Raw genomic sequence first — 23,372 nt, 5'->3', positions numbered from 1 at the left:
TGTTACAGTCTTTTCAGGCTTAAAAGTATGCATTTTTTTTAAGTGTGTAAAAAAAAAAAAAAAAAAAAAAAGTATTCTGTAGCAAATTGTTTGCAACAATAACTTGCAGTTTAATCACTAAGTTTTGAGTTACAAGAGTTTTGCCCTCTGTTCCACACAACCTGTTTTAGGGATTCTAGGAGTTTGTGCTGTTTACGCAAATCAAGCCACATCAGAGAGGTCTCCAGAGACATGTTTTATACTATAAAAATTAGCATGTACTGGTGACTCTTAGTTCTTCTAAACCACAGCACAAATAGAGCTAATTCTCTGCACATTCGCATATTATTTGAAGATGAACTAGTGGTAATTTCAGATCAAATCACACAAGATATTTCTGGTAATGCAACTGCATGTATATTTCACATTATGTATTATTTAAAGCATTGTGGCTGCAGCAATCTAAAGCTGATAAGATACATAATGTAAGATACATAAATCATATACATATCTTTAGATACATATCTTTGTAAGATACATAAAGATCACTAACTTTTTCTCAGGTCGGTGAATTCCTTGCTTGATGGAAAATGGAAAATGGAACATATCTTTACTTGATGTTGTTTGAAAATATTGGGTACATAAGATATGCTTTCTTCAGTTTGGGATTTATTCTATATTGTGCTATTGTATTCTTTAATGCTCTTATTATTCTTGCAATTTTTCTGGAAAGGACATTGCACCAGCCCATGTACATTCTGATTTCATGTTTATCTGTCAACTCTGTGTTTGGAACAGCTGCTTTTTTCCCAAGGTTACTGACAGACTTGCTGTCTGATACACACTCAGTCTCCCGTGAAGCATGTATCTTACAGGCTTTTGTAATTTATTCATATGCATCAAATGAAAATACAATATTGATGTTAATGGCATTTGACAGGTATGTAGCAATCAGTAAACCATTACAATACAACAACATAATGACCCCCAGGATTTTATCTGTTTTAATAGCTATAAGCTGGATTTATCCAATGATTTGTGTTGGTATTGCTGGTATATTAAGTGCCAGACTCACAATGTGTGGTAATAAGCTGTGGAAGGTGTACTGTCACAACTGGGAAATTGTCAAGCTTTCTTGTGCAAACACTATTGTTAATAATGTTTTTGGCTTTTTCATAGTGACCACAACTGTTATCATGCCTTTAAGTTTTATATTATACTCTTATGTTAAAATTCTTATCATTTGTAGAAAAAGCTCACTAGATTTCAGGAGAAAAGCATATCAAACGTGTATTCCACACATAGTAATCCTCTTAAATTTTTCAGTTGCTCTTTTTTGCGAGGTCACTTTGAGTCGGGTTGCAACTTTGGAACTCCCTATAGGACTGTCAATCATTCTTTCACTACAGTTTCTCATTGTACCACCCATCCTGAACCCTCTTGTTTATGGTTTGAATTTTCCTGAAATTCGCAAAAAAATTATATGGATTATAAAAGCTTGCAAATAGCTGTAACAGATACTGCACAGAATGTTAACAAAGTTCAATGATTGTATGATTGTACTGTATAAATTATGTAATCATGATGTACATTACATTTTATGAATCTGTGAATTTGAGACTTTGCGTTTTACTGTAAATCTTTGCCACAATTATATATTTACTATACATTTTATTTCTAATTTAGGCAAGGCAAGGTAAGTTTATTTATATAGCACATTTCATACACAGTGCTAATTCAAAGTACTTTACATAAAAGGAAGTGAAAAAGTCAAAAAAAAAAAAAAAAAAACAAGATATAAAAATTGATTAAAAAAAAATGAAAACAGTTAAGAATAGAAAATAATTATACATAGTGCAATGAGTTTCGGACGTAGCACAGTGCTCATTTGACAAATGCACAGCTAAACAGATGAGTTTTGAGTCTGGATTTAAATGTGGCTAATGTTTTAGCACATCTGATCTCATCTGGAAGCTGGTTCCAACTGCGGGCGGCATAATAGCTAAAAGCAGACTCCCCTTGTTTTGTGTGAACCCTTGGTATTTCTAACTGACTCGATCCTAATGATCTGAGTGGTCTGTTAGGTTTATATTCAGTGAGCACGGTGAGGAGACCATTACAATAATCCACCCTGCTGGTGATAAAGGCATGAACAAGTTTCTCCAAGTCTTGACTGTACACAAAACATCTAATTCTTGCAATGTTTTTGAGATGATAGTATGCTGATTTAGTTACTGCTTTGGCACGACTACTAAAACTAAGGTCTGTCTCCAGAATCACCCCAAGATTTTTGACTTGATTTTTAGTTGTTTGACCCCTAGAGTCAAGGTATGCTTTCACCTTGAGAACTTCATCTTTGTTTCCAAATGCAATGACTTTAGTTTTCTCCTTGTTTAACTGAAGAAAGTTATGGCACATCCAACAGTTTATTTCATCAATGCATTGGCAGAGGGAGTCAATGGGGCTATAGTCATTTGGAAATAAGGCTATAGGTAAATCTGGGAATCATCAGCATAGCTGTGATAGGCAATTTGGTTCTTTCTCATTATTTGACTTAGCATATACAGGCTAAACAAGAGTGGTGCAAGAATTGAGCCTTGTGGGACTCCGCATGTCACAGACGTTAACTTAGACTTATGCTCTCCTATTCTCACATAATAACCTCTCCCTTCTATGTATGACCTGAACCACTTGAGTACCATCCAAGAAAGCCCAATCCAGTTTTCCAGTCTCTCTAGAAGTATGTTATGATCAACAGTGTCAAACGCAGCACTAAGATCTAGTAGTACCAGCACTGATATTTTGCCAGAATCAGAATTGAAGCGAATATCATTTATTATCTTAATAAGCGCTGTCTCTGTACTGTGATGCGCACGGAAACCAGATTGAAAATTGTCCAGGTATGCATTTGAGTTTAAGTAGTTGTTCAGATGATTAAAAACTACCTTTTCAATAATCTTACCTATGAAAAGAAGATTTGATATTGGTCTATAGTTGCTCAACATTGTGTTATCAAGATTGCACTTTTTCAGAAGGGGCTTAACAACTGCAGTTTTCAGGGAATTTGGAAAAGTTCCAGTAAGAAGTGAGGCATTCACCACTTCTAAGATATCTGCTTCTAAACAGTTAAGCAGATAAAAAATGTGAGAAGTGTGTCAAGATAGCAGGTTAACGATTTAAGGTGCTGTACTATTTCTTCCAAAATTTTGCTATCAATTGCTTCAAAAACAGACATAGTCACTTCTTTTTTGAAATTGCGGTCGAATCTGTGTGACCTCTGCATAACTTGAGGATGTGCCAATCTCCTTTCTGACATTATTGATCTTCTCAGAAAAGAAGGAAGCAAACTCATTGCATTTGCTGTCGGAGAGCATTTCACTGGGAATCTGACTTGGGGGGTTTGTTAGTCTCTCAACAGTAGCAAAAAGAGTGCGAGTGTTGTTTAAGTTACTGTTTATGAGGTTTGAGAAGAAGGTCTGTCTAGCTGTGGCTAGTTCCACATTGAAAGCATGAAGGCTGTCTTTATAGATGCTGTAGTGAATTTCAAGTTTCGTCTTCCGCCACATCCGCTCAGCTTTTCTGCATTGTCTTTTCATACTCTGAACTGCTGTTGATTTTCTCCAAGATTATTTTTGTCTGCCATTCTTCTTGATGACTTTTTCAGGAGAAATATAATCAATAACTTTCTTAACTTTTGAGTTAAATGAATCCAGGAGAAGATCAACAGAGTCTGCAGAAATGCTTGGTGTTGAAGATATATCCTTCATAAATAGCGCAATGGTGTTCTCGTTAATGCATCTCTTTCTGACAGAGACAGATCTAGATTCAGTGGCAACAGAGATCAATATATCAAAGAAAATACAGAAGTGAATGAATGAATGAATGAGGCATTTATATAGCGCTTTAATGTGTATTGCAATACACCCAAAGCGCTTTACAATCATGTGGGGGGTCTCTCCTCAACCACCACCAGTGTGCAGCATCCACTTGGATGATGCGACAGCAGCCACAGGACAACGGCGCCAGTGCGCTCACCACACACCAGCTACAGGTGGAGAGGAGAGAGTGTCATAGAGCCAATCAAGTGGATGGGGATTATTGGGAAGCCATGATAGACAAGGGCCAGTGGAGGGAATTTGGCCAGGACACCGGGGTTACACCCCTACTCTTTACAATGAGTGTCATGGGATTTTTAATGACCACAGAGAGTCAGGACCTCGGTTTAACGTCTCATCCGAAAGACGGTGCTTTTTTTACAGTATAGTGTCCCCGTCACTATACTGGGGCATTAGGACCCACACAGACTACAGGGTGAGCACCCCCTGCTGGCCTCACTAACACCTCTTCCAACAGGAACCTAGTTTTCCCAGGAGGTCTCCCATCCAGGTACTGACCAGGCTCAGCCCTGCTTAGCTTCCATGGGCAACCGGTCTTGGGCTGCAGGGTGATATGGCTGTGGCCAAGTGATCAGATAGTGCTACATCCTTAATAACAATAGATTCAATATTTAGACCTCTACTGATGAGTAAATCTAGAGTGTATCCACGATTGTGTGTGGGTCCATGCACATGCTGAATCAGGTCAAAAGTGTTTAAAACAGTTATAATTTATTTTGCAGTTTTGATTTCTGCATTATCTATGTGAATATTAAAATCCCCTGCAATAGTAAAACAGTCAAACTCTGAGGAAATAATTGATAAAAGTTCTGTGAACTCTTCCACAAAGGCTGGAGAGTATTTTGGAGGCCTGTAAATAATGATAAACAGAATGCGTGGTGCACCTTTCAGCACAATACCTAGGTATTCAAAAGACAAATACTGACCAAATGACACTTGCTTGCATTGATAAACATCTTTAAATAGAGCAGCTACACCTCCACCTCTCCTAACAGTCCTGCAGACACTTGTAAAATTAAAGTTAGGAGGGGCTGTTTCATTGAGGACTGTTGCACTGCAGCTGTCTTCTAGCCATGTTTCATTTAGAAACATAAAAACCAGGTTGTTTGTGGTTATTAAATCATTGATCAGAAATGATTTATTTTTTAGGGAGCGAATGTTTAAAAATGCTAACTTGATGGAATTACATTTTGTCTCTACAGCAAACTTAGATTGGTGCATTACAGGCCGCAGATTAGATGGGTCAGCCGTACACTCTTCTATATAGAACCTTAAAAGGTTCTATCAGGCGCTACGTATTTGGAACCCCTAAAAGGTTCTATATAGAACCATTTTTAAGGGTTCAATCAAAAGAACCCTTTAGGGTTCTTTGTAGCCAGGAAAATTTTATCGCTACTTTATCACTAGAAAAACTGAAATAACTATAAGCATAAGACATCAAGGAGTTGTGTGATCATTTAAGACACTTTTATTAGCATTTACAATGACAAGCAATATATAACACAGCAATTCATAGTGCAACAGTTACAGGAATTAACATAAATCCATGTTTCTTTATTTATTTATACTTTTTAAAAATATATATTTTTACCTGTCAACCTAAAATAGCAATCTCCATTTTAGAAATATTGTTTTTTCAACCCCCTCCACCTTACCCACCCATCCAACATGTCAGTCACAAATATATGTTGATTGCTAGAAACCACCACCAAAAATAAAATAAAAATAAAATGAATGTTAACTTGCACAAATAAATAAAGTTAACTTGCAAAAATAATTTTAAAAAATTAAATAGACAAGTAAAATTAGAATGTGAAAAGTTTGTCATCAAATAGTATATTAATGACAATGTTATTTTGCATCTCACCACCAGGTCATTACCCTTTACCTTAAATAAATGTCAAGTATTTACTCCACATTCTCCTATAAACCTATAAACCAAGTAGTCTGACTATTTTTTTGTATGCTGCAACTTTCCCCAGTTCTAACCATAGTATTGTTTTTTTATTTATTTATAAGCATTAAATATTAATTTTACATTTAGATAAGCATTTAAACAATAAAAAACAAAGGACCCAGGACAATTTCTTTTGGATGCTCCATACTGAACAAAAAGTGGACTGCAAACAGATATTTCTGGCATCTCTGTGTTATTGGTCAGTGACACATCCATTTTGATGCTAACTCTCTTTGCGTTGAGTAGGCTTGACATCCTAAAATGGGGATACAAGTCAAATAAACATTTATTAGACCTATGGAGAGTACAGTACAACCGGAAAAAGAAAATAATCTCTCACAATTACATTAAAACTTACTTGAATTAGAGAGAAGTGTGGTGTTTTCATCTAAATGTAGATTACCAAACGAGTAATGCTGCACTGCCCAGGTGAAAAAGAAATGTATTTAAATTGTGCTTTTTCAGACACACTTAATATATTTATATTATACTATACTAAGTGCATATTAAATGTATTATTTTGAAACAACTTTAAGTATATTAAGTGTATTTCAAGATATGTTTAAGTTCAATTTTAATCTATTTGTAATATATTTAATATATTGAAATTGTGTTAAATTGGAACCACTTTAAGTATATTTAGTGCAATTTAAGTGTATTTCTTAAAATACATTTAAAATGTACTTTTAATACTTCATGAACTACAGGTAGAATATATTTGAAGCATTGTTTTAATGTGCTTCAAGTACATTTCAATTGTATTTCAGCTTATTAGAAATGCATTAGCATTACACTACTAGTATATTATATTAATTAGTATTATATTTTTCAGTATATACACACATACACTTTGATATCTAGAAAACTTTAATGTATTACATATTGTGTACATTACAAATATTCATACAGTATTCATAAGTATGTTATTCAAATTCATACATTCATAAGTACATTAAAAAAAGTAAAGCAGCATATATACTTTGGTGAAAAACAAAAAAAACATACTATTAAATGTATTAAAAATGTACTTGAAATGTTTATAGTATATTTGTATTACTACAAACATACTCAAATACATTTTAAAACATTATACAAAAAACATTATAATAAATAAAAAGAAAAAAAGACAAATGCTATGGAAAAGCTATCTTATCCATTTGTAGAACATTTCAGTTATACCTGTATTACTGAAAAGTTAAGAATTTTACATCAATGAATAAATAAAAATTACAATGCAATTTTCTGAAGAAAAAAAAAACATAAAAATTTACAGAAAAACTAAGTGCAGAAGTGAATAAATGTGTGTGCAAAGACTGAAGATTCGCCCTCGAATTCCCGCCGCCATCCACGGCTCTCCATAGCCCGCCATCAGTGGGGAAATTCACGCCGCCGTCCGCGGCCAACGCAAGTCCGCCGCCGTCCGAGGCTCTCCCTAGCCCACCGTCAGCGGAGAAGTTCCCGCCACCGTTCGCGGCCCTCGCAAGCCCGCCGACAGAGAGTATGGCACGCCCGCCTACTATGAAGACGGATATCCCTCAAGTACCCCTGGGGCTACTGGTGGAATATGAGGGGATGTCTTGGACACCACTTGTCACTTCACAAGACATTAACTGATGGACTGTTAAGGTTGTGCTGCTGAGAGATTTGTGATTGTAGCTCCGTGTACCTTCGCTTTTTATTGAATCTCTACCTTACTTTCACTCCCTTTTGTCTATAGTGATAATATATAATTTAATTCCCACCATATTTCTGGTGTTATCTTTCAAAATAATCTAACTAATTTGACCGTTCGCTTTTAAAACTGCGAGTGCAGCTTGCTGGCCCGTTAGCTTGTCACTCGCGGTTCCATTTGCGTTTCTATTCTCGCCTATTATTGTTTTCTTCTTTTTCTCGCTCCGTTTTTCACGAGCTCATCAAACAACAGTGGTAAGTTAAGTTGGTATCATTCATCAATCACGGTGAGTAATGGCTTCTTCTCCTGCTATTAATGTTTGCACTGTTTGCCACATGTACAGTTTATTTGTCTCTGTCAGCAGCGAGGGATTCACATGTGATAAATGCAGGGAAATAGTTAGGCTGACAGAGAAGGTTTTAGAACTAGAGACACGCATCCAAACTTTAGTTGAGGATAGTAAGAATGTGAGGGCTGTAGATACTGCTTTGGATGCGACTAGCTCAGGGAGTCCTGTACATTGTTTGGTTTCGGTTGAGCCCGTGCAGCAGGGCAACTGGGTGACAGTGAGGCGGCCTAGTCGCGGGTCAAAACACCACTCTTCCTTTCCGATCAAAACTTCAAACAGGTTCTCCCCACTCAGTGAAGCACCCACTGAGAAACCTGATGAAAGTGCTCTAGTTATTGGCGATTCTATTGTACGGAACGTGAACATAGAGACACCAGCCACCATAGTCCATTGTTTCCCAGGAGCCAGAGCGCCTGACATCTTGGCATATTTAAAAGTGCTGACTAATGCTAAACGTAAATTCAGTAAGATTGTTATCCACGTCGGCGCTAACGATGTTCGACTTCGCCAGTCGGAGATCACTAAAAATAATGTTAAAGAGGTGTGTGAACTTGCAAGTACGATGTCAGACACTGTAATATGCTCTGGTTCGCTCCCTGCTTATCGTGGCAATGAGATTCATAGCAGACTGTTGTCACTCAATGGCTGGATGTTTAAGTGGTGCCCGCAAAATAACATAGGCTTCATAGACAATTGGAAGAATTTTTGGGGCAGACCTGACCTGTTGAAAAGAGATGGTGTTCATCCCTCCTGGGGTGGTGCCGCTCTTCTCTCTAGAAATATGGCACATAGTCTTAGAGTTCGTACTTGACTAACTGGGGCCCAGGTCAGGAAGCATACAGACTGGCTAAACCGACCGTCTGCTAGCCGCCTCATGTCACAGAAGTCAGTTAACTCTCAGCACATAGAAACTTTTTCACCTAGATATCACACTATAGAGACTGTGTCTGTTCCCCGAACTAGAAAATACAGAAAACATCCAAGCCAAAGTAATAGTAACAATTTAATTGATGTTCAACAAATAAAAAAACGATATAATACAGATAAACACATGATAAAGCTTGGCTTATTGAATATTAGATCCCTTTCTTCAAAAGCACTTTTTGTAAATGATATGTTCACTGACCATAAACTAGATGTGCTTTGTTTGACAGAAACCTGGCTAAAACCAGATGATTACATTTTAATATCCATGTTGATAATGAAAAAGATTTGTTGGGATCAGCATTTATAGACATTCTAAACTCTATTGGTGTTAAACAACACGTGTCAGGACCTACTCATTGTCGAAATCATACTCTAGATTTAATACTGTCACATGGAATTGATGTCAGTGGCATTGAAATTTGGCAGCAGAGAGAGGATATCTCAGATCATTATCTAGTCTCCTGTATATTCCATATAGCTAAAGCTGTAAAGCCAACTCCTTGTTACAAATGTGGTAGAACCATTACCTCTACCACAAAAGACTGCTATATAAATAATCTTCCTGACTTATCTCAGTTCCTCAGCATATCCAATAGCTCAGAACAACTTGATGATGTAACAGGAACTATGGACTCTTTCTTTTCTAGCACTTTAGATACGGTTGCTCCTTTACGCTTAAGGAAGATTAAGGATAAGAGTCCAACACCGTGGTATAATGAGCACATTCGTGCCCTAAAGAGAGCAGCCCGGAAAATGGAGCGCAGCTGGAGGAAAACTAAACTAGAGGTATTTCGTATAGCTTGGCGGGAAAGTACCCTATCCTACAGAAAAGCATTAAAAACTGCTAGATCTGATTACTTTTCGTCTCTTCTAGAAGAAAACAAACATAACCCTCGGTATTTATTCAATACAGTGACTAAATTAACGAAAAATAAAGCATCAACAGGTGTTTGCATTTCCCAAGAGCATAGCAGTAATGACTTTATTAACTACTTTACTTCCAAGATCGATACTATCAGAGATAAAATTGGATCCTTGCAGCCGTCAGCTACAGTATCACATCAGATAGCGCACTATAGATCCCCTGAGGAACAATTTCATTCATTCTCTACTGTAGGAGAGGAAGAATTGTATAAACTTGTTAAATCATCTAAACCAACAACATGTATGTTAGACCCTATTCCATCTAAACTACTAAAAGAGCTGCTTCCAGAAGTCATAGATCCTCTTTTGGCTATTATTAATTCATCATTGTCATTAGGATATGTCCCCAAAACCTTCAAATCGGCTGTTATTAAGCCTCTCATTAAAAAACCACAACTTGACCCCAAAGAACTAGTTAATTACAGACCGATCTCAAATCTCCCTTTTCTGTCAAAGATACTAGAAAAGGTAGTATCCTCACAATTATATTCCTTCTTAGAGAAAAATTATATCTGTGAGAAATTCCAGTCAGGATTTAGATCGTATCATAGTACTGAGACTGCTCTCATTAGAGTTACAAATGACCTGCTTCTATCATCTCATTGTGGTTGTATCTCTTTATTAGTTCTACTGGATCTTAGAGCTGCGTTCGACACTATCGACCACAACATTCTTTTGAATAGACTAGAAAACTTTGTTGGCATTAGTGGAAGTGCCTTAGCATGGTTCAAATCGTACTTATCTGACCGCCATCAGTTCGTAGCAGTGAATGAAGAGGTATCATATCGATCACAAGTGCAGTATGGAGTACCTCAAGGCTCAGTACTAGGGCCGTTACTTTTCACGCTTTACATGTTACCCTTGGGAGATATTATCAGGAGACATGGTGTTAGCTTTCACTGTAATGCTGATGATACTCAGCTCTATTTTTCTTCACGGCCCGGTGAAACGCACCAAATAACTAACGGAGAAACTAACGGAATGCATAGTCGATATAAAAAACTGGATGACGAGTAATTTTTTACTGCTAAATTCTGAAAAAACAGAGGTGTTAATTATCGGACCTAAAAACCCCACATGTAATAACCTAGAACACTATCTAACACTTGATGGCTGCTCTGTCAATTCTTCTTCATCAGTCAGGAACCTAGGTGTGCTGTTTGATAGCAATCTTTTATTTGAAAGCCATGTTTCTAGCATCTGTAAAATTGCGTTTTTCATCTCAAAAACATATCTAAATTGTGACCTATGCTCTCAACATCAAATGCAGAAATGTTAGTTCATGCGTTTATGACCTCAAGATTAGACTATTGTAATGCTTTATTGGGTGGTTGTTCTGCACGCTTGATCAACAAACTACAGTTGGTCCAAAATGCAGCAGCTAGAGTCCTTACTAGAACCAGGAAATATGACCATATTAGCCCGGTTCTGTCAACACTGCACTGGCTCCCTATCAAACATCGGATAGATTTTAAAATCTTGTTAATTACTTATAAAGCCCTGAATGGCTTAGCTCCTCAGTACTTGAGCGAGCTCTTATCACACTATAGTCCACCATGTCCAATGCGTTCTCGAAACTCTGGCCGTTTGATAACACCTAGAATATCAAAATCGACTGCGGGCAGCAGATCCTTTTCCTATTTAGCACCCAAACTCTGGGACAATCTACCTAACACTGTTCGGGAGGCAGACACACTCGGTCAGTTTAAATCTAGATTAAAGACCCATCTCTTTTGCCTGGCTTACACATAACACACTAATACACTTCTATTATTCAAATCCGTTAAAGGATTTTTAGGCTGCATTAGTTAGATCAACCGGAACCGGGAACACTCCCCATAACACACGATGTACTCGTTACATCGTAAGTAGAATGGCATCTACGCTAATATTTGTCTGTTTCTTTCCTATTCTGTTTCTCAGTCCATATCCGATCAGCACCAAGAGATGATGTCTGCAGCCCTGATCGTCAGCGGAGACCAGGACACCCAGATGAGCCCCAGAGACATATCCCCAGTGATGACCTCGATTAAAATACAATAAAACTAAAAATATAACAAATTAACTAAAATATAATAAAATACCTAACTGCATAATACTATTATTGTTGGAAATTGCAACAAAAAAAAAAAAAAAATAGAAATATAAACTTTTGAACTGCGGGTTTCGTCTGGCCAGATGAGAACTGGCCCCCCGACTGAGCCTGCTCCCTGCTCTGCCATGGCTCCCCAAGCCTCCTGACCCACCATGGCCGCCGGAGTCCCCTGACCCGCCATGGCCTCCCAAGCTCCCTGACCCGCCATGGCCTCCCAGAGTCTCCTGTTCCGCCCTGGATGCCTCCACAGTATCCCTGTCCTGCACCGGCTTCCAGGGCGCCCACCCCTGGAGGTACTGTCACGGATCTGTCTGTCATTCCTCACTACATCATCACAGAGCACCCTCACCTGATTACTTATCAGTCACACCTGTCACGTAATCATCAGCACACACATAAGCACGCACCCAGCACTCACTCATTGTCTGGTCTCCCTCGTGGATCACAGATGCTAACGCTAGTCTACTCACCTAGTGTGAATTCTCTCCTTACAAGGAAGCTACTTCGTCACCTACGATCTTCCAGAATCTTCTCCGTCACTCACCTGTTCCCCGACTCCTGGATCCCTATACTTACCTCTCCGTGCTGTGTGTGTGTGTGAGCCCCAATTCCAGTAATCCAGTCTTCATTCCCTCTAGAGTCTCATCTGTCTCCCCGGTCCTCACTCATCATACTGAACTGTGCATGTCAATAAATACACCCATTGTGGGTTTTCTACTAACCATCTCTCTGAGTCTGTGTTCCCTGACAGTTGGGTGATCAGCTCAAAACAAAGTAACTGTATGTTCATAATCATGGTTTTCCAAAGATCATTAACCTCATTACAATGAAGCCAACTTGTTCAGGAAATCAGAAATAAATACACATGTTGAAAATAAAAACTGTTAATGTTGTACATGTTATAACGAATAACTTTATTTAATTAATTTTTTTCTGCCAATGCATTTGTCAAAAACACGACTGGTAGGCCCTACGGACAAATAACGTTAATTAAACACAAATCTTACCTTAAGTCACAGTGAGGTACCAAAGCCAGATGCCATACACACTTGCAGAAGCTGGTAAAAATAAGAACATATCGCTATATTTTCTAATTAATTTCATAGTTTCCCCAAAACAATTTGAATTATGTCATCACTCACCCTTAAGATGCTCTAAACCATCTAAGACTTTCGTTCATGTTCGAAAGCAATGCGGAGATATTTTAATGAAATCTGAGAGATTTATGTTCCTTCGATGAAAAGATTAATCAAAGATATTCACGTTTCAAAAAGTTAATTGCAAAAAAACATCGCCAAAGTAATCCATATGAATTGCGTGGTTTCTTCCAAGGGCCCTAAAGAAACACGATCGCTTTATATAATACTGTTTAAATTTAGACTTATATTCACATTCAACGGACATTTGCATGCACATCATATCTGATTTACTAAGCTCTCTGCTGCGAGCTCATTATCATATGAACCAATCAGAGCCGTTCATTGGCTCTGGAACCAATCAGGTTTAGTCTGTGTTGTTTCAATTTAAACACAAATAAAAGTTTTTTTTGTTTTGTTTTGTTTTTTTGTTTTTTCAGATATGATGTTGAAATCCTTGTGGGAATTTCAGAAATGTATATTAGAAAATAAAGGCATCAAGCTTGAACAAATTTATAAACACCTAGCTTATAACAATTAATGTATCATACTGAACAACAGCCTAATCAACGAAAGTAGCATAACCCATATTAAACAACATATTTTAAATATTGCAGTGGTTAATAATATTTGACAAAGGTTTGTACATTGTAAATGTTAAAAATGTTTTTCAAAATATTGTACTTTTCCAAATATTAAAATTATAAATACATAAATATTTAAAATATAACCATGTGTAGGCCTACTGCAATATAAAGTACATTAAAAACCTACTAAAAGTGTAATCATGTTATGTTCTTACATAAAGTACACATAAAATATACTTTAAGTAAAGGTAACATAGCCTATGTTTTCTGTAAATACGCTAAAATGTCACTAAAAGTATGCTTGTGTTTAGTATATTCCTTAAAAGTGTAACTAATAATATATTTATTAACATAGTATTTCTACTATACTTTTTAGAAATATAGTAATAGTGTGCTTGTGTTTAGCATATTCCTTAAAAGTGTAATTAAGCATATATTTATTACTAACGTATTTCTAGTATACTTTTTAAAAAATAAATTAAAAATATGCTTGTGTTTAGCATATTTCTTAGAAGTATAACTAAGCATATATTTAATAAAAAAGTACTTCTAGTATACTTTTCAGAAATATATTAAAATGCAATTAAATATATTTTTAATGCAAATACAAATGTATTATAAACATACTACTTGAATTTCAAGTATATTTTTAATACATTTTAACACTACGTCTTTTTCACCTGGGAGTCCAGACCTGCAGTGACAGTGCAAAATATTTATTTATTTATCAATCAATCATAAGAACTTGCATGATAAAAGGTGGAAAATATATATATAAAAAAATATATATCAGTAATTTAAGATTAGCTGATTGATGAGTTTCAGTTGGTACTGTTAGGAAAAATAAATGTACCTTTTGTGTTATTGTTTTGCAGCAGGTTGGTCATGTTTCCTCTGACTACCACTTTTCAGCTCTCTGATAAGGTGGAGCTAAAACTTTAACAGTGCTCTCTGGGATAGATGAACATCTACAACAACCAAATACAGTGTATTTTGAATAATATACAATTACTTCAGCAAAACAAATATTTATATTTCACTATACTATAACTGCAAACAGCAAATACACACAGTTATCCACTGAAAAAATGGAAACATCTCCACCAGCTTCTCTCTTTGTTCTTCTTGGTTTGAATTCATGTTTATAACGGCAGTCTGACGGCGATTTGACTGAAACTTTGATTCATCTTTTCCTGTATATGTATAGGTCCAATCTAAAGGGCAAAAAATATTACGTTAGGCTATAACATGAACTCTCGCCAGCATTATTGATCAATTCACAACAGTTTTGTCAAGATACTTTAGGGATTAATGTGAAAAATGACAAACCTCCAGGCGGAGAATTGCGTGGGCCTGGAAAACAGGATAGACCACCTTTCTTCTTTTAGCTTCTTGAAAGAAACGGGTTGCTAACTAAAAATGACAAGGGTTTATGTAAAATTAATTAAAATAAGCTAAAATGAATTAATATTCTCACTTACCAATAAGTAAGAGAACGTAATCTTCGTTCTCCTGAGCGCTGAGCGCAGTCAGCCCACCGTGAACCGTTGAAGTTTAAACAGCGGCGCTCGCGCTTTTATGTGATCACTCTCGGGAGAGGCGCGCAACTACACATAGATACACATTCAAGTTGTTTGCCGTTTATGTCAAAGATAATTTTATGCATCTGTTTGGATGGATGAGTTACAAGAATAGCCTTTTTAAATGAAACACTGAAACTCCATATTAGTATGTTGCTCGTCAATAAAAGAGCTGCATGGCATCTTACATGACATGATAACTAAAGAACTTGCAACCATGTTAGTGTGCTGATTAAATAGAAGACTAGCGTGTACCTTTTAATAAATAGATAAAACTGTCCAGATTGCTATACACTGCTAATACACATGTATTTATACCTGATCAGTTTGTTGGTATAAATTAATAGGTTGATTCAGTGCAAATGTAAATTTTAAGTTTATTTTCTTCAGAATAAAGGTGTGTCAAAGTAAAATGGAAATAAAAACACAAAAATAATGTAGTATAATCATTTTAAATAGCCTAATATGTAAACATACATAAAGCATGGTTCAGCCTAAAGAACTCTTTTGTGCCAAAAAGGGTTATTTCTCCTTATATAGAACCTTTTTGGCATAAAGGGTTCTTTGGAGTTGAGTAAAGAACCCTAGGGTTCTATATAGAACCCCAAAGAACCTTTTTTTCTAAGAGCTGGGCCTGCAGTCTTTGGTGGTTGGGGGGCCTGCCGTTTTTTAGTTGATATCTGGGGGCTTACAGCGAAAGAGTGGGAGAGTTTGGTCCCAGCATACACCAGTTCCTCCATTTTCTGTAAGAAGCTTAGAAGTAGAGATGCTGGAGAGAGGGATAATGTGTCTGGCGAGCGGGGCTCTGGCTCTGGTGTTTCCGGTGGCTGTGATATGTTGTCCTGGCTTCCCTGGCTGTTTTCCAGAAAGTCATCCTTGGGTGCTGAGTCTTGGAGCTGATGTAGTACGTCACAATCTGTTTGTGATGAGCTCTGTGGGCAGGGCTCAGCTGGGATAGTCTCCGTGAGGAGAGCTTGTTTTGGCTGCGTGGCGTTATCAATGTCCTTGTGGGATGTGTCAACCATATGATGACTCTGAAGCTGATATGAAGTCCTGTGGTCACTCATATTCTGTTTAGGTGTGTGTGTGCCATCCAGGCCGAATGGATTGGCACACACCACTGAAGGATGACGGAGGGAGAAATAGATATTTTCCTTTAGCACTCTTGCACCAAGATTGTTCGGGTGGAGGCCATCCAGTTTAAACAGTTGTCTATGGCCCCAGAAAAGATTGAAGTTGTCAATGAAGTTGACTCCTTTTATGCTGCAGCCATGAAAACATATTAGTTCCCCTTGCTGGGAGTGGTCCACTGATGAACGACTGAACTTCAAGTCTTTGAGGTGTTTCAAAGAGTTCACTGAAATCCTTCTTAAGGAGTTCTGACTGCTCTTTCCGAATATCATTCTTCCCCACATGGATGATGATTCGATTTGCAGTTTTGTGCTTCATCAGAATGTTTCAAAGTTCCTTGTTCACATCAGAGACAGTTGCTTGAGGAAAGCAGCATGTAGTTGTAGTCCTGCTACTGATGTTTCACTATCACTATCTACTATCAGAGTCCTGGGCTCGGCTGCGCTCTGAGCTGAGTGCCGCTATCTGCTTGACCTCGAGCGTCTGTTAGTAGCGATGTTAGCTGCTGGCTGATACGATCTATGTTCAATCACATTTGGGGATTCCTCACCCACATTCATTAATGCTTCAAATCTGTTCTCAAGATGTATAGGGGGTGGTAGAATACCAGTGTTTACAAGTCGTGTCATAGCTGTATCTTTAGTAGAGGATGCTACGGCAGCAATACGAGATACTCGTGACAATCTGATATCTCGAGTGCCTTTAGGTCTCGCTCCCTGTTTGTGCCATCGATTAGTCTGTCGATCAGTTTCGGCTTGTTTTTATACACTTGGTATAAACTGTTGAGATTCACAGGACTCACCGGCTGTATGCTGAGGGGGTCCATGATTACCATGTGCTGTGTGTTCCGCCTGTTTTGGAAGTCCAGCAGATAACTTTGCTTCAAGAACCACAATCCTTTGTAGAAGTCTGTGGCAGTTCATGCAGCAAGTAGATTCCACGAGAGGCATTTTCTCTTGTCTGTTTGAATGTAGACAGCTGTGTTTTCCCGTCTCCGGAATGTAAGCTGCTGGCAGTGGGAGGCAAAGAGTCTTCTTTTTCCAAAAAAAATGTGTTGTTTGAGCACTGTGCTGATCTGCTGAAGTTAAAATCTTAGAGAGATCTGAGAAAAGTGCATAAATCGGGAGCAAAGCACAGAGCAATAAGCAAGAGCGTCCAAACAGTAGCGAAGCCGGAAGCGAAGAGCATCAATTTAGTATGTTACTGGATTCATGACATGGGTTCCCAGGTTACACTTTATTTCGATAACCCACTTAAGACATTCTTGTCACATGTTTGAGCTCCTATTTGTCCTTATTTGGTTTAGTTCCTGTTCTCATTAGTTTATCATCGTTCATTCTGATCACCTGAGTATTTAATTATCTCGTTTGCTCCTTTGGTTTCCCTGTCGTTATAAGCCTTCTGTTTCTGTATGTTCTTTGTCTCGGTTTGATGTTCATTTAAAGGAATACATGCATTGATGCCTATGAATTCTCCTGTCCTCTGTGTTGAAGTTAGATTAGTTTACTCCTGCGTTGGGCCGGGCCAAGGTCCAAGGCCATGGAGGCAGATCTGCCATGGCTCCCGGGCCTGCCTGATCCGCCCTGGAGGCCACCTCTGTTTCCCTGTCCTGCACCAGCCTCCAGGGCGCCTGCCCCCCCTCCCCAATGGTACTGTTATGGCGCAGGACGCGCCTTCCGGGAGGGGGCGATATCTGTCAAGTGTTTGTGTTCCCGTTTGTCCTTATTTGGGGTTTAGTTCCTGTTCTCATTAGATTATCATCGTTCATTCTGAGCACCTGAGTTATTTAATCATCTCATTTGTTCCTTTGGTTTCTCTGTCTTTATAAGCCTTCTGTTTCTGTATGTTCTTTGTCTCGGTTTGATGTTCATTTAAAGGAATAAGTGCGTTGATGCCTATGAATTCTCCTGTCCTCTGTGTTGAAGTTAGAATTAAAGAATACTTATGTTTACTCCTGCGTCAGGCGCTTTACTACAACCACGTCCCGCGACAATTCTACTAACTATAAGTAACTTTGTAACTACATGTCAACTACATGTCAACTAATTCTCATTTATTTGCAACTACATGTCTACTAACTCTCAGTAGGGTAGGTTTAGGGTTATATATACACTTGCAAAGTTTCTCATAGTCAGTATGTTGTATGTTGTGGACCCATCAAAATAAAGTGTTAGAAGATGCTACAGTCTACTAATACTCTAATGACTGCTAGTTGACATGTAGTTGCAAAGTTACTTACTGTTAGTAGAATGTCTAAAGTGGACTATTGAAATAAAATGTTACCGTTTCCCAAATTCTATTTTATTTTATTTTAATTAGCATTTTTATGGATTCCATTTTTTTTATATATATTTCATTTTTTTAGACTCTATTTTAATGGTTAAATAAAAAGTATATTGATCAAAATAACAATAACAATTAATTGAAGTAATAGAACTTCCACAATTTAACCTCAGTGTATTAAAATACTAAGTTTGGTTTTATTTTTTTACAAAATTCTGTGTTTAACATTAACTTTCAGGATTCCATTTTAATGGTCTCATTAAATTTTAATAAGCAAAAACATCTCTAATTAATAGATTTTATATATATATAAAAATATATATATATATATATATATATATATATATTTTTTTTTTTTCATAAATAATTTACATATTTTTTCCCCTGGCAAATAAATTCTGGTAAATATTCCTTAAAAATAATAATGTTTTAATAAATAAATGATTAGTAGCAGTAGTACTATCATTACATTAAGTTACATGTTTACAAGTTTCAAATTAAACTGGATTTTTATTTTTGATGGGTTGTTGCAAAGTTAATTAAGTTTCTGTTTGTATATGAAATGATGGTAGTTTTTCTCAAAAGAAACTCTCAAAGGAATGCTCATGAATTGACTCTCAGTTTTAGAGATTATGGTCGTGTGTTCATGTACTCATATGTTGAGGTGGCAGAGGCTGAAAATGCCGCAAACATCACGTGTGCTTTAGTATGTGCATAGTAAACAAAACTGCATGTCTGTGCCATCCATTCACACAGAAACATACATTTCATTCATTTTTAAACAGTATTTTTACAGCATAATATTCACAGACCCTACTCCATATCACATTTTGATTTATGTGTACTTGCCTACTTTTGATATATTCAAAATTTGACATTCTGCGTTATAGACTAATTTCCATTTTTATGACTGGATTCTGCCCGCTTTTTCAGCATCACAGAAAGCATAGTGCCCTGCACACAGCTAGTTTGTTATGGGCTGTCTGAAAAGTCTGAAAACTGTGTCGTCCAGTGACAGACATTTCATGAAGACCTTAAAGAATCATACCAACTTGTGGAAAATGGGCATCCGATGTCCCCTTTAAGAAAAAAAAAAAAAAAAGTTTCTCTAGTTGTTATATAATAAAAGAGGAGGGGATTGAATTTCCACTCCTTCATGATAATAGCAATTGCTACTTGAAGTGGAAAGTTAGGAAAGCACTAGAGGAATTATGCTCAAAGGAGGATTTTTGTTTTTTATTTATTTATTATGTTTTATATGTAAGAATTAATTGACGATGAAGACCTTAAGCAACAGCTGCTAATGGAACAGCAATAGCATGCACTGGATCTCAGTTCCACTCCTGTAACTCATTTTGCATGTCTCCCTTATTTAACACACCAGATTCAGATCATCAGCTCATTAGGATAAATCCATGAACTGAACTGAGTGTGTCAGATAAGAGAGACATGCAAAATGGGCAAATCAGTACATGTTTTATGCTATATGGCATTGTATTTGTATATAATTTAATACCAAAAGCAACACTGCTCTTGTTTTTTTATGTAGTTGTAAGCAGGTTACATGTCCATGTCACTTTGGCAAATTAATTTACTTATTTCAAAGGTCCTTATAGTTTAGTGTAGCAAATTAGTTTAAAAGGGAATGGATATAAATAATTACAATTAATTATGATTAATTACAATTATTTATATTGGCTGACAGTAATAACTGTAGCAGAATTAAATTGCCATCAACTGATCTGTCTGTCCAGCGAACATTCAGTGTAAGTTCATATCAACTCTAAGAAAGGATATTTTCTTGGCAACAGAAAATACTTTCCTAAGTATTAATACATTAGAGCATGTAGTAAGGATCAAAATCGTAAAGAGACATTAATTTGTACGGCAGAACCAGAAACTCGTGTAATTTGTGCACACAACTTTCATTAACTAAACGCTAACACACATAACTAATCTAAACAAACAAACATACATACACTCACACGTATATACAAAAGGGGAGCTAAAGTGGATGAATGAAGCCATTAGAGATAACAGAATGCAGTTATGGAAAGAGTCAGTTAACCACCTGAGTAAAACCATCAGTGTTGTTTATAACAGGGTCTATAGCTTATACTAAACCTCTGTTTAGTTTAGTTAGATGTACCATACTTGCACTTCCTTGGCTGTTGGCGAGTGTCCGGAATGCAGTCTCAGATGAAAGTCTTAATGGTTTCAAGGTTTTGGACTCCCGATCACGTTCTTCCGGGTTGAAGAGTGATGAATTCCAAAGATGTTCTGAGATAGAAATGTTATTTCCAGGTAGAAAGTGAAAAAGAGCTAAGAAAGAGATCTGCTGAGGTCCGAGGAGCTTTGGTTGAATGGAAAGTCAAGGCCGCAAAACTTAAGGGTCCAGAAGAGTTCTAGCTCACATCCTTCTAGTATCTAACAGAACTGTAGACTGAGATATGTTGGATCCCACTGGGCACGCCGGTACCGGCTCAGGCTCTCCACACAGGCAGCAATCCGGAGATTTAGCAGAAGAGCTTTTGCAGAGAAGCGGAACTGTGCGTGAGCCCTTTAAGGTCTGCAAAGAGTCACGCCTCTCAGGATGGGCTTGACCAATGAGAAAAGCTGAATTTCCAAGCGGGAGTTTGGAAATACTCTGGGGTTTTATGACCCTTTGTCTGAGAGCATGGTAATTTGCAAAGGGGTTGGATTGGAAGTTGATATACAAACTATTAAATATTCTTAGGAAACTAATATGTTGCATAGGTATCAACATGTAATATTCACTCTCAATAAGATCATCCGAAGACGAATTGATAGAGACCAGACATGGTATGAGTTAAAGTGATATTAACAAGTGATCTATCATAAGCATGCATAAAACAGTAAACAATACACAAAAACATATACAAGAATAGTAATAATATACACAATGACCTGAATGATATGTGTGTTTGTTCAAAGAAAGGTTTTTCTATGAATTAATTAGAGAAGAGTCCATTTTTATGGCATAATGTCTTTCCTATAGGAAAAAGGCAGTAAGAGTTGCTCTGCTTGCATTCCTTTGAGCAATAAAACTAGTGTTATCGGATGGGTTGCCATGGAACTGGGGGCCTGAAGTCATTGACAGACCTACTGGCACCGAGTATGTGTATTGGGTGAGGGGTCGGTGACTATTTGTTAATCTAATAACTAATTGATTTGTTAAATCAAATGCAAAATTGTGTGTCTGTGTCATGCCCCTGGACTGTTTTGTTGTGTTTTTGCTCCCCATGTGTTCCGTGTGACCCAGTTTCTGTCTCCCAGTCTGATTGTTAATTTGCTCCAGGTGTGTCTTGTTTTCCCCTGATTTCCCCGTCTTTAAAAGCCCCAGTCAGTTCAGTTAGTGTTTGTCGGGTCTACTTGTTATGTTTGTGTGCTTCTCCTAGGTCCAGTGTGGATATTCCCCTGTGTTTGTGTTTCTTGGATTTATTAAAGACTCTTGTGTACTCTTGTGTATCGTGTACTCCGCGACACCTGGGTCCATCCTGCAGCAAAGTGTGACAGTCTGATTGGTCCAAATGTTACATTAGCAACTTAAAAGCTACATGAAGGGTTGGAAAGGATACTATTAAAATGTATTTTACCACAGATTACAAAATACATGCTTTAAATGTGATGTATTGTATCATTAAATTCAGACTTTTTCCGTGTTTAAGTGCTATAATCGGGTGCATCTAACAACCAAGGAAACGTGAAAAAGATTAACCCAGTATTTTTTTTTTTTTTTTTGTAAACCTTTCTCTGCAAGTTTGTGGGGGGAAAAAACAGCAAAAAAAACCAAGCGTGTCAGATTTCGCTCTCCTGTGACATAGGATGGAGACCTTATTATTACTTATTACTGCCCTTTAATCTGCAAGTTTCCACCCACAGCACCGCCATTGTGTTTTCAGAAGCGACAACATTGTACCAGTTCCAACACCATAGTGAAAGTTTGAGCAAAGCATGCTAACTCTTCTGTTGTTGGCTGCACAGATGAGCACAGAACACTGTTTAGAGTCCCAGCCTTAGAGGACACAAGACAGCAGTGGATTTATTGATTTATTTACTGTATATTACGCTGCTGCCATACAGATCTAATATAAAAATGCAGTTTGTTCCCAGCTGTTTACCTTCACAGACTGAATGATATGCTGTAGCCTCTACGCCATAGGCTGTGCGTCGGTTTTCATTTATGCTTCTGTGCTGTTGTCCACATCGACGTGCAGTACACATGCAAATCGCTAGTTCGCAGAGTCCACGGGCATGTTGCTTGTGTAACCCTCAGTACCACGGCAAAAGCCAAAGAAGAAGCAGCTTGTCGGAGAAGCATCAGCCATGACGGTGACAAAGAAATATCAAAGAACAGATAATTTATTTACTACAGTAAACTTTTTTGTAATTTTTGTAAAAACTACAAAAAAGAGATGACAACGGAACAAGAGATGATGGCATTCTTTCAATTTCCAAAAGGACTTGTACCATGGCAGAACAACACTGTTTGTCGCGGACAACAAAGTAGGTAGGTAGGTAGCTTTATTGTCATTCAACTGTACATACAGAATACACATATGAACGAAATTCCGTTCCACTGGCTCATAAGTACTGCACCAAACTAAACATAAACATGTACCACAATCAATAAAAGTATAAATAAATAAAAATTGCAGCAGCGAATGATGCACACAATAATTAGCGGCATCTAACAGAATAACTGCACTTATTAAGTGACAACATATAAGTACAATTATTGCACATCGCAAAAGTACTATTATTTCAATGTCCTTAGTTCACATAAAAACTCACTACTAAAAGATTCAGTGAGATAAAATAGTTAAAAAGTCACT

At 37.3% G+C, this 23,372-nt stretch overlaps 1 protein-coding gene across 1 annotated transcript; it reads left to right on the top strand.

Annotated features, from left to right (window-relative positions):
* The first annotated feature begins 569 nt into the window (after positions 1-569).
* Positions 570-1,487, top strand: LOC131520752 (putative gustatory receptor clone PTE03). The gene has a single exon (XM_058745216.1). The coding sequence runs from the start codon at positions 570-572 to the stop codon at positions 1,485-1,487; it is 918 nt and encodes a 305-aa protein (XP_058601199.1).
* Positions 1,488-23,372: the final 21,885 nt, after the last annotated feature.

This window comes from Onychostoma macrolepis, chromosome 15 (assembly GCF_012432095.1).
Source record: "Onychostoma macrolepis isolate SWU-2019 chromosome 15, ASM1243209v1, whole genome shotgun sequence".
NCBI lineage: Eukaryota > Metazoa > Chordata > Actinopteri > Cypriniformes > Cyprinidae > Onychostoma > Onychostoma macrolepis.
Note: the sequence above shows the minus strand (reverse complement) of the source record. Positions and strands in the feature narration are given on the sequence as shown.